The 12,854-nt window shown below is 36.1% G+C and overlaps 1 protein-coding gene and 1 long non-coding RNA gene across 2 annotated transcripts; one reads left to right on the plus strand and one right to left on the minus strand.

The window, feature by feature from the left end:
* Window positions 1–304: 304 nt before the first annotated feature.
* LOC127497707 (sialoadhesin) lies at window positions 305–11,036 on the minus strand. The gene is made up of 8 exons (XM_051866393.1): window positions 10,523–11,036; window positions 7,780–8,157; window positions 6,453–6,764; window positions 5,193–5,456; window positions 4,166–4,435; window positions 3,446–3,548; window positions 3,174–3,345; window positions 305–589 (listed from the first exon to the last, which is right to left on the minus strand). The coding sequence occupies exons 1-8, from the start codon at window positions 10,563–10,565 to the stop codon at window positions 482–484; spliced, it is 1,650 nt and encodes a 549-aa protein (XP_051722353.1). The 5' UTR covers window positions 10,566–11,036; the 3' UTR covers window positions 305–481.
* On the plus strand, window positions 7,978–11,164 carry LOC127497708 (uncharacterized). The gene is made up of 2 exons (XR_007925634.1): window positions 7,978–8,171; window positions 10,486–11,164. It is a non-coding gene; the product is annotated as an uncharacterized LOC127497708 (long non-coding RNA).
* Window positions 11,165–12,854: the final 1,690 nt, after the last annotated feature.

Here is a 12,854-nt window from a genome sequence, read left to right on the forward strand (position 1 = left end):
TGTTCAATTGAATGGGAATAAAAACACACAGCATAGTTACTTCTAAAGCCACTTTTTGTCTATTCAATGATTTACTCATCTTCTACAATAATGTCTGAGTTATGTCAGTAATGCCTGAGGTATCTGACCTTTCTCAGCAAAACAGATATATGCAATGGCTGAGATTTGTATAGTTTGTACTTTAACAAATATGCATTAAAATGTATATTAAAAACTGTCAAAAATTATTTTTGCAAACAGCCTAACAATATTCACTCACATAAATTTCTGCATATTCTTCATATTCTTTGAGATGCACAACACATTGTTTTTTTTATTTCTTTATTTCTGGAGGCTAGTTGATACAGAAACAACATCAGCACAGACTCAGTTCTCAGTGAAAACGCACAGGTAGAAATCATCAAAATGGTTATATTAACACACACAGGTAAGTTCCTTTCTGTTATATGAGGATTCAATGATGAAGATGTTAATGTTGTGATCATATGACCTCCACATAGATGGCCGTGTCAGAGTCTGTCGTGATGGGGGTCGGTCTTTCCAGCTGCGCTCGCTGTCGTCTGGCCCCTCGTCTTTGTCTCTTATGTATCTGCAATACACAGACGACTGCATTTCAACATCAAATGCAACTAGTCGTCATCATTATTTCACATGCCTTTTATAAATACAGATGGCAATTTGCTATTGTGATATTCAGATTATTGCCATATTTCCAGCTGTTGTTTAAAACAGCTCCATGACTTTCACTTATATAATGTTAAAGGGGACCTATAATGCCCCTTTTCACAAGATGTAATATAAGTCTCTGGTGTCCCCAGAATGTGTGAAGTTTCAGCTCAAAATACCCCACAGATCATTTATTATAGCTTGTCAAATTTGCCCCTATTTGGGTGTGAGCAAAAACATGCCGTTTTTCTTTAAATGCAAATGAGCTGCTGCTCCCGGCCCCCTTTCCAGAAGAGGGCGGAGCTTTAACAGCTCGAGCTTCGGTTGCTCAACAACAACAAAGCTGGAGAATCTCACGCAGCCAAAATGAGGATTGTCAGTAACGGTGTTCAGCCTTACATTGTTCAAACCGGAGTCGGACGCCGATGGAGAGACTCAGGAAGAAGTTTTAGAATGAATCTGGATGTTTCTGAATGGTTAGTGGATAAATTTATGTAGTTGCTGTGGAGTTGATTCAACTCATCAACTAGCATGTGCCATCATGTTAATCTTTTGTGCAAAACCCGTATGGACGCTCACTAGCGTACCTGTTTGCCAAACAGAACCATACACCAGGCTAACGTTTATGATTGCTGTCAAATGCTGTGAATGGTCTAATATTTTTTCCAAAATATCGCTTGGACAGAAACGCTCCTTTTTTTAGCAATCGAGCTTGCCAGGGTCAACTTGCAGGCTATCCAAGCTAACAAGACTCTAAATAGTGTTCTGCGCTCATCTGTGCAGCCAACGACAGAACAGTTAGCATGCTTTGCTCGAACTTTTGTCATGGCGTTAGAACTGGTACACTGTTGTCACTTGTGAAAACAAAATGGCGGCGCTGTGGGTGGAAACATGCAGATTAAGGGGGCAGTAATATTATAATAAGATCCCCTTCCTACATCACTAGGGGAGCGAAATCTGAGTGGCTCGTTTTTTCACATGCTTGCAGAAAAAGGCTTGCCAAAACAAAGTTACTGGGTTGTCCCTTTTCATGTTTTCTGGGTTAGTAGATGCACCAGGGACCCGATTATAGCACTTAAACATGGAAAAAGTCAGATTTTCATGATATGTTCCCTTTAACAAAAAGCATTCTTTTTATAATTTAGAGTTTTAATAAATGCTCTTTTTGGAAAAAAATCCAAAATTCAACATGCAATATTAAAAAATTCAACATTCGAATATCAACATTAAAAAAGTCTAAATTCTAAATTCAAAAGATCAAGTAAAATGTCATCAATTCATACAAGTTTAGCAGCGGATGACTATCACTGCGTCCGAAATTGCGTCTGAGTAGGTACTACATTTGAATTTACTTCGCAACCATTAAAAAAGTATGCTCTATATAGTATGAATACGGGTACTATGAATGAAATTCGGACGTACTACATCCGCCATGTTGTTACTGTCACGTGACCTACCAGCGTCAGGTTCACTTACGTTGATAAATCCCCTCCTGTGGCCTCATGGGATAGTAAAGTGTCCATCGAATGCGCACTTCAGAATCTTGGCGGAAGTAGGTCATCCGGGGACTTTTTGCGTACTTTTTAGAATGTAGTTGGACATACTACTCTGTTGGCATACTGTCTTTCACATACTAGAAGTATTTGATTTCAGACGCAGTCAATTATTCTGTTGCATGGAACTGAGGAACAACTGATGATGGTCAACCAAACAGCAAAAAAGGGGCGTTTCATGCTTGCCTACATGTGGAAATCAAATATTCAAACTGTTTATCCATTTTCTACCCCTAAATGTAAAATGAATAATCAAGCCAAATTCTTGTTTTTCTTTTTTTGAAAAAACAAAAAAGGCATTTTTTCAAAAATTATTATTCTGCATTCAATATTAAAGGGATAGTTCACCCAAAAATGAAAATTCTGTCATCATTTACTCATCCTCAAGTTGTTTCAAACCTGTATGAATTTCTGTTTTCTGCTGAACACAAAAGAAGATATTGTGAAGAATATTGGTAACCAAACAGTTGATGGGCCCCATTGACTTCCATTGTATTTTTTCTCCATACTATGGAAGTCAATGGGGTCCATCTACTGTTTGGTTACTCATATTCCTTCATTCAGCTCATTTTGAAGGACACATCAAGTGTATCCTTTGTGTCCTTGAAAATGAGCTGAATGAAAGATGCGTAACAAAGGCTGCCTCCCAAGGATCCTTCAAATTGAGACAGCCTTCGAGATACGCAGCCTTACTGAGATGAAGGCTTGTGTTTGAGAAGCACCCAATCTCTACATGTGGGTGGGAATGAAACATCCCTTTCTGCTGACTGGTCAACCAAACATCAAACCGTGCCGTCATCGGTTGTTCCTCAGTTCCGCACAACAAAATAATACTCATTCGCTGCTACAGTTGTGCAGCAACAACATTTCATCTCTTTCTCATCAAGCAACCAGACTAATGAATGGCTCAACACAAACCCTACCAATCTTCATGAGCATGTCATCACTTTTTACCTGTTTGCTTTGTACAAAAAGTGGAGTGCTGTTCTGATAGATGAGCTGGTAACTGCCGTTGGTGTAGATGTGTGTGACCTCACTGCAGTTAATGTAGAGCGGCATGCGCTCCTGATAGATGCCGAGACTCTCTGGATGTATTGCAGGAGGTCTGTAGGTCATGACACGTCTCCTTTTCAACAAGAAAAGAGTTCAGATGTTATTAACACTTAGTCAGATGAGATTGCACTAGATATAAGCACATGATAAAACATTAGTGACAAGGATCTTACTGTCTGTTTGTCCAGCAACAGCAGTAACATATTAGAAGAAGACTCAGCAGCAGAAGGAAAAGCGCAGCACATGCTGTCGGTATTAGAGTCCATATCAGATGACCTGTAAAAAAAAAAAAAATTCCTCGTTATAATGCATAAGTATCGTAATATCAGATAGAATATGTAAACTTTTTTTAAATTAGTAATTAAATATTTAAAGTTTTATGTAAATATTTTAAATTATATTTATTTGTATATGTATATATAAATTAACATTGAATTAATATTAATTTAATTAATATTTAATTAAATATAATAATTATAAATAATTAAAAGATTAATTTACATGACTTTTCTTGCCATTTGTGGCTATTTTTTAATTATTATTATTTTTTAAATATTTTTTAATGTCCTTCCTGATTTTGGGAAAAATCTGCAGAATGGATATAAACACTAAACTTTTGTTAAACAGAGCTGTTTTTTACTACATTATTATTGGTAGCTAGAAGCATCATTCTATTATCAACTATTATATTTAATAGTTTAAAACAGAAGGATGTTCAGAACTTTCTAAGTGTTCCCATTCTGTGTGAATCTGCAGGATTTTTGGATCAGTTACAGAATCATTGAAAACAGAGATTCAACTGAAAATATAACAGAATATGAGGTTGAAAAACAACATGAGTAAATAATGAGAAACTATAATCTTCTAAATGTCATTGTTCAGCCGTAGCGTACCATCATGAGCCTCAAACAGTATTTGAGAGTCGTTTCCCAGTAAGTTGATTGCGTAACATTCCACCGGCAGAGGAGCGTCTGCGATCCCGCTGAGAGTCGCCACCAGTATGTGGTTGAAATAAGAAAAAGAAGTATTATAACCCTCTGGCAGATGAGTCCCGTTCACGCTCCAGGTGACAGCGGGACGAGGGTTTGAGTCCACAGCACAGGAGCAAGACAGCAGCGTCCCGTCCCAGTCACAGGACGAGTTGGACAGAATCACGGGAGTGTCTACAGAGACAAGAATAATGGACATGGACAACATGAGACAAACAAAAAAGGACAGAATGCAGAAGCAGAATGCAAAGTAATTTCGTGTCATGTTTCACAGGTTGCTACAGCAGGGTTATTATAGTTAACGAAAAACTAAAATCAAAACTAGAACCATAAAAAACGTTTATGTTACTTTAAATGAAAAAATACTGGAATACAATAAAATGTAAAAAACTTTTTTTTATTTCAACTTTTAATTAAATTAAATTTAATTTAATTTAATTCAACTTTATGTACTAAAACAAAAATAAAACCGCAAAAAAAAAAAATACTATATAGACATTTTTAAAATAAAAAACCCACTATAAATAACAAAAACACACAACAAACTTACTAAAACTTTTAATAAAATTGAAATTAAAACAATAACAGAAGATATAAAAAATAAAAACAACTTCAAAATTAGAGATGCACCGATATATCGGTGAATAATCTGTATCAGCTGATAAAAGCAAATTTTCACGCTGTCAGTCGATAGTTTAAAAACAGCCGATAGTCAGGGCCGATATATCCTGTCAATCAAAAGAAGGCAGGAAAATGCACTGCATTTGTGCTTTATGTAAAGAAAATGCTCAGAAACCAGTTTGATGTTCAATATTAATAGTAATTATATGAATTAATAACATTCAGAAGGTTAAGAAATATTAATTTAATCAGAATTTAGTTAATGTGTGTTGATATAAATTTGGCAGGAGGCCGGAGGCCGTTGACTCACATTGCACATTGAGGGCCGTGAGGCGAGACGTCGCCCGTCCCAGTCTGTTGGTAGCGGTGCACTGAGCACGTGTGTCTCGGGTCACGTTATAGATGCGGATGGTGGGAGTGCGTTTGGGGAGGATCACTGTGTTTCCCGACTGAACGATTGACCACTGGTATTCAAACGCAGGTGGGTCGGCCTTACAGGAACAACTCAGCAGAGCATTTCCTCCAACCCGGACAGACACCGTGAGGACCTGAATGGAGACGTCTTTGGGAGGAACTGTGAGGAGACCAGAAACATTTAGAATCATTTAGTACATCACTGCTTCAGATCAGTGGTTATCAACCAGAGGGACTCAAGACAACAAAACAAGCTTTTACATGATGTAAAATAAGTCTCTGGTGTCCCCAGAATGTGTCTGTGATGTTTCAGCTCAAAATACCCCACAGATCATTTATTATAGCTTGTCAAATTTGCCACTATTTGGGTGTGAGCAAAAACACGCCGTTTTTGTGTGTGTCCCTTTAAATGCAAATGAGCTGCTGCTCCCGGCCCCCTTTCCAGAAGAGGGAGGAGCTTTAACAGTTCATGCTTCAGTTGCTCAACAACAACAAAGCTGGAGAATCTCACGCAGCCAAAACGAGGATTGTCAGTAACGGTGTTCAGCCTTACATTGTTCAAACCGGAGTCGACACTGATGGAGAGACTCAGGAAGAAGTTACAACTTTTAGAATGAAACTGGACGTTTCTGAATGGTTAGTGGATAAATTTATGTAGTTGCTGTGGAGTTGATTCAGCTCATCCACTAGCATGTGCCGTCATGTTAATCTTTTGTGCAAATCCAGCGTTGAATTGACCCTCGTTTGTGAAGCAGTCCGGCGTAAAATGACGGTATGGCAGCAACACTCTACTACAACAACTCTTCCTCTTCTCTAAAGCAGCCCATCGTGGCCTCATCCTCTCTGTTGCGTGTTCTCGGGGGCGGGGTTTATGTAAATTTTAGGGTTAGTGATGTCACCAACCCGGGAAGAAGCTCGTTGTAGTCCCTACCGGTCGTTTGTTTTAGTCCTTAAAGAATTCTTTAAAAGAAAATATCTCCCTTTGCATTAAACTTTAAGCGTCGTCACTTTGCAGATGTTATTTATGCTCAAACAGCAACATTACACACTAACTAAAGTTAAAAAAGTGAAATCATAATCAACCACCCCTTTTGGTTTGAATTCATGACTTTTTTGCCTGTTTGTGATTAGTGGATAAGGATCTTTGACGTCTTACAGTGAACGAGGATCTCTCGGGTGAACGAAGATCTCCTGTTCTTCAGATACTCCACCTCACATCGCACTCTGGGGTTTGTGTGTTTCGGGACAGTAAAGGACAGCGACGTCCACATCACCGGTAACTCTCCCGTGTCATGCTGCAGCTCTGTGTCTCCGTGAACGCTGCTGCCGCCCTGATTGCCTCGCTCCCACTTCCACAGCAGACGGGGGCGTTCGGACGGGCAGCTGAGCTTCACTGAACAGTTCAACGCCACCCGCTGACCCTCCTTCACGGGCCCCGGGTCAGTGACTTCGGGCGGCTCCGGCGTACCTGATGATGAGACACAGATACACGTATTCTGTGTTAATAGATGTAAAATCGCATGAATATCAGAATTATCATTAAAGGTGCAGTAAGTGATTTCTGAGAAATACTGTTGATATTTGAAATCACCAAAACAAACACACCCATACCTAAAAGAATCACACCCCATCTTGATAGCTCCGCCCCCCAAATTTACAAACACGCTATGCAGCATAGGCACCTCCCCCCTCATGAGTGGACACGCCCCCTTACTGCTGATTGGCTACAGGTGTTTTGGTGCTCAGTCGGATCCACTTTCAACAGTGTTTCTCAGAAATCGCTCACTGCACCTTTAATATACTATTATAGTTTTTATTTATATTTTGAATTAGTTTATTTTATTTCTTTTATATTTTCCATTGTCATTTTAAATGAAATTTTGTTGTCTGTTTTTGGTATTTCTACTAGTTTTTATAATGTAGTTTTATTATTATTTATTACTTTTTATTCTTTTAATTTCCATTTTAATTGTAATGTTGGTTGAAATTATAATTTGTTGTTTTTTGCATTTTTATTATTTTTTTATGTCTATACATTTTTTATTTATAATTTGAATGGTTTTTTTTGTTGTTGTTTTTTTCATTTTCATTTTAGCTCGTTTTGGAAATGTTTGTGCTTTTGTCATTTTTTTTAGTTATTTTTAAATATGTCCACATAGTTTATATTAATACTTTGAACTAGTTTTTATTTTCTGTGTTCATTTTAGTTTAAGTTGTAGAAATGTTGTTGTTTGTCATTTTTATTATTATTATTTTTTTAAATATATCTATAGAGTGTTTACTAATATTTTGATTTCGTTTTAGTAATTTGTTGTGTTTATTTAAGTTTCATTTATTTTAATACTTCAACTGAAACTAAGCGAAAATGTTGTAGAAATGTTGCCTTGGCAACTAACCTAAATAAATGAATTTATTTAGGTTTTTGTAATATTTTATGTTGGTTAAAGTTGCATTTACATCACGTCAGAGCAATATTTGCATACCAGTGACGCTGACGTTGATCTTGGCGCCCACAGCCCATGACCTTCGACCCTGCTCCCTTATCTGCAGCTCATAAGTGTTCTGGTCTTCCTTCCTGATTCTGCCGATATTGATGGAGCAGTCGCCGGAGCTAATGTTCCCCGCGAGGGACGTGCGCTCTCTGAAGTCCGGATGAATCGCATCCCCGCGATGAGTGCTGAAGACCGTCGTTCTCAGCACCATGAAGTAGGAAGTCGGGGTTCTCGTGAGCCGAACTTCCATCTTCTCTGCGGTGAGAACCGGGCTGAAGGAGCAGGGGAGCACGAGACATGATCCCTCCAGGACAGTCACTCTCACCGGGGCAGAAAGAGAGACAGCAGGTGTCGCCCTCCACTGACATGCTGAAGACGGAACAGTTAGTTTACAGAGCCTTTTTTCAGTAACACTTTACAGCAAACTTCCAATTTGAAACATTAGTTAAAGGGATAGTTCACCCAAAAATGAAAATTCTGTCATCATTTACTCACCCTCAAGTTGTTTCAAACCTGTATGAATTTCTTTCTTCTGCTGAACACAAAAGAAGATATTGTGAAGAATATATATGGGTAACCAAACAGTTGATAGTAATCCATAGTACTGTAGAAGTCAATGGAGTCCATCAACTGTTTGGTTACCCATATATTCTTCAAAATATCTTCTGTTGTGTTCAGCAGAAGAAAGAAATTCATACAAGTTTGGAACAACTTGAGGGTGAGTAAATGTTTTTTGGGTGAACTGTCCCTTTAACTACATACGTTAACATGGACCAACAATGAAAAATACTTATGCAGCATTTAGTAATCTTAGTTTATTTTAATTTTAACATATACTAATACATGATAAAACACTTTACAATAAGATCCCATTATCATTAGTTAATGCATTAACTAACAATGAGCAATACATTTGTTACAGTGTTTATTAATCTTTGTTAGCGTTAATTAATAAAAAATACAACTGCACTGTAAAAAAAAGAATTGTTGGTTTAACTTAAAAAAGTAAGTTACCTGGTTGCCTCAGAATTTTGAGTTCATTTAAATAAAAAAATTTGAGTTAATGCAATAAAGGCGATTGGTTTAATCAGAAATCAGAAACTCAAAATATTATGCTAACTGAACCACATTAATTATCTAAGTTGATTTGACAAATGAAAAATTGTTGTGATAACAAATCATGAAAATATTTTTTTACACTGTGTTAGTTTGTCAGTTCAGGTCCAATAAATAATATAACACATACATCTTTTAATTTAAATAATGTATTAATAAATATTGAAATGAACATAAACTAAGATTAATAAATGCTTTAGAAGTATTTTTCATTGTTAGTCCATGTTAATGTAGTTTTACTAATGGAACAGTTGTATTTTTATTAACTAATGTTAATAAATATTAATAAACACTGTAACAAATGTATTGCTGATGCATTAACTAACCTTATCGTAAAGTGTTACCAATAATTCTGTAAAAACAATTCAGAGACGCATGACTTACATTAGAACAGATGCAAATTAAAGGGTTCGTTCACCCAAAAATGAAAATAATGTCATTAATTACTCAGCCTCATGTCGTTCTACACCCGTAAGACCTTCGTTCATCTTCGGATATTTTTGATAAAATCCGATGGCTCAGTGAGGCCTCCATTGACAGCAATGGTACTTCCTCTCTCAAGATCCAGAAAGGTACTAAAAACATATTTAAATCAGTTCATGTGAGTACAGTGTTTCTACCTTAATATTATAAAGCGATAAGAATATTTTTGTGCGCCAAAAAAACAAAATAACAACTTTTTAACAATATCTAGTGATGATCTAGTGGCGATTTCAAAACACTGCTTCATGAAGCTTCGAAGCTTTACGAATTGAATCAGTGGTTCGGAGCGCCAAAGTCACAATATTTCAGCGGTTTGATATGCGATCCGAATCACTGATTCGACACAAAAGATTCGTAAAGCTCCGAAGGAATGTTTTGAAATCAGCCATCACTAGATATTGTTAAAAAGTCATTATTTTGTTTTTTTGGTGCACAAAAAATATTCTCGTCGCTTTATAATATTAAGGTTGAACCACTATACTCACATGAACTGTTTTAAATATGTTTTTAGTACATTAATGGATCTTGAGAGAGGAAGTACCATTGCTGGCAATGCAGGCCTCACTGAGCCATCAGATTTCATCAAAAATATCTTAATTTGTGTTCCGAAGATGAATGAAGGTCTTACGGGTGTAGAACGACATGATTTTTGGGTGAACGAACCCTTAAAGTCTGATAATATTTCACATGTCATCACAGACAGTTGCTCATTGAAATGTCTCATTGAATGATAATAAATGACTTCTTTCAGTGTGATCATCCTAATTAAACACACTGCTTTTATGGTTTTTGTCATCACGTGTATCTGTAAGCACTTCAGAATCAGAATCATCACCAGAATCACAGTGTGACGACGACAAGAGCATTTCACAACACAGTCAATATATAGAAAAGGGAAGTTATGAAGTGCTTTGTGTCTCACAGCGCACATGCATAAATACAGTCAGTATTTAATGAACATTAACATACTGTATTATTATGTGTTCAAGTTTATTTAATGATGTGAGAAAAGAGAGCATGTTAGAGTGGTTAGTATTGAGATGACATTCAGAGAAAATTATCTTTGCATCATAATCGGATTTGATTTGATTTTGACAGATGCAGATCAGGGCAGATATAATAAAACATCACTTACCAGTCATCACAGTAAAGAGCCCGATCACTGCGTCCAGAGCCATGAGCGCAGTCAGCCGGAGGGACGATGTCGCACCAGTGGACAGATGCTGCCTGGGGATTTTTCTGTCTTTTTCTGTTTTAAAGGGAAGTCAAAACTGGAGGTCTGGCATGTTTCGTAATGCTGACCTGCTGTTCCATGACGTTCCTGCTCAAGCATCTTGACTCCAGTTACATTTATGCTTTTGGATTTTATCCAAATCGACTTCATTGCATTCAAGGTACATATTGTTATCAGGTCTTGCTTTCCCTGTATGGGAATCAAACCCATGACCCTTGACATTTCTAGTATCATGCTCTTCTGTTTGAGCTATAGGAAGGCATAATTAGTAAACTGCATATAAGATTATATTACTGTAGTCATGCATGCAGTTTACTTCAGTTTGCCAAAAAAAAAGAGAGAAAAGGAATACAGACCATTACAGAGAAGCTGCTTTTAGTTATATAATTATGACTAAACCCAACTGTCTTTATGCTTTTTTTTTTATATTTTATTCTTAAATTTTATTGTTTTTTTGTTGTTGTATTCGTATGTATGCACTAGAAGCTTCAGTACCAAGAAAATTTCTGATTTTGATAAATAAACATTTGAAATATCACCTTTTACCATCTTAAAATTAGACAAGCATCTTTTATAAAAAAAAAAAAAAAGCATCTAACGGTATTTTTAAAATTTGTTTTGATTACATTCGTGCATTTGGCAGATGCTTTTTTCCTTATATACATTGCATCTATGGTATACATTTCATCAGTTATACCTGTACTTTCCCTGAGAATCAAACCGATGGCCTTGGCATTGCTAGTGCTATGCTTTATTTGAGCTATACACTGAAAAAAAGTGTAATTTCTACAGAAAAAAAGGCAGCTGTGGTTTAATGTATAATTCAGTAAAAATACATTAAAAATGTAAACATATATACAGAACAACCTGTACATTTTACAGTTTAAAACTAATTTACAAAAACAAAAAATACATTTTAAAATCTGTAAATCCAACAGCTCTTTTCTGCTGAATTAGCTATTCTGTAAATCTGTTCTGTACTTTTAACATATACTGACATCCACCATAATAACAGAGAAAATATATAGAGAAAAAAAACACATGATGATTCAAAGTCCATTACAAGTAGCTTTTCCACAAGCTGAGGCAAATAGGAGATGCACATAGTGTCATACAAATACAAAACACCATCATGGTAACACACGACACTAAAATAATGCAATAAACATTCATTAAACAACATAAGATGTAACATAAAACCTAATGTACATAACTGAAAAACTGAGAAGAAACATAATTAAAATGAAAAACCGTCAAATGTAAAGTGTCACACAGGGAATTCTGGAAATGTCAGGTTATGGCTTTTCACTGTAAAAAATAAGATGATTTGTTCTTTTTACTTTAAAAAAATGTACATTCAACAGTATTTTACTGTAAAATTACACAAAATGTAAGGCTAAATCTATTACAGATTTTCTCCAAATATAGGAATTTACTGTTAAACAACTAATACAGTAGGTTTTTACTGTCACATTTTTACAGTCTATTACAGTTAAAATAACTTTTTTTTTTTTGATGCCATATTCATGTGTAATTTATTGCATTTTTTATTAGTATTATCTAGCTCAGCATCTTTTACACAAAGTAAAGTTCACCATGTGCTCAGCAGTGACTCATGCTCACATTTTAATCCATTTCCTCTCCCAATGCTTCCTCCTATTCATGTTTTCTTTTTTTTTTTTTTTGCGAACGTTCACACTGTTTATCAATTAGATTCACGCTAGAACCGAATCAATACATTAATGGCTCAATTTCTCATTCTAATGTGCTTATAGAAACTTTACACAAAATGCTCCGGCACACTTTTCAAAGTCATCACACTTGCCTCAAACAATTGCAAAGATTCAATGAGCGGCTGAACTTTATTCTACAGTATGTGCACTTACATGTACTTACAGTGTACTGGATAATATAAGGTAACTACATGGGTTTAGGGGTAGGTTCAGGGTTGGTACTTAGTTATTACCCAGTTATTGTAATATAAGTACATAGTATGTACATGGGGGAACAGGACAGTAAAATAAAGTGCCCAATAAGCTTATATAGAAAAATGTATTTAAAGGATTAGTTCACTTTCAAATGAAAATTAGCCCAAGCTTTACTCACCCTCAAGCCATCCTAGGTGTATGACTTTCTTCTTTCTGATGAACACAGTCAGAGAAATATTAATAAATATCCTGACGCATCTGAGCTTTATAATGGCAGTGAATGGGACCAATGAGTATGAGCTGAA

This window comes from Ctenopharyngodon idella, chromosome 16 (assembly GCF_019924925.1).
Source record: "Ctenopharyngodon idella isolate HZGC_01 chromosome 16, HZGC01, whole genome shotgun sequence".
Classification (NCBI taxonomy): Eukaryota; Metazoa; Chordata; class Actinopteri; order Cypriniformes; family Xenocyprididae; genus Ctenopharyngodon; species Ctenopharyngodon idella.

Bases quoted from the DNA above. Each gene is read 5' to 3' on its own strand.
- LOC127497707 (XM_051866393.1), bottom strand. From the start codon at position 10,565: ATGGCTCTGGACGCAGTGATCGGGCTCTTTACTGTGATGACTG. The intron at 6,765-7,779 runs GTATGCAAATAT...TCTCATCATCAG, and splicing joins GATCAACGTCAGCGTCACTG to GTACGCCGGAGCCGCCCGAA. The intron at 3,549-4,165 runs GTACGCTACGGC...TTTTTTTTACAG, and splicing joins ACTGTTTGAGGCTCATGATG to GTCATCTGATATGGACTCTA.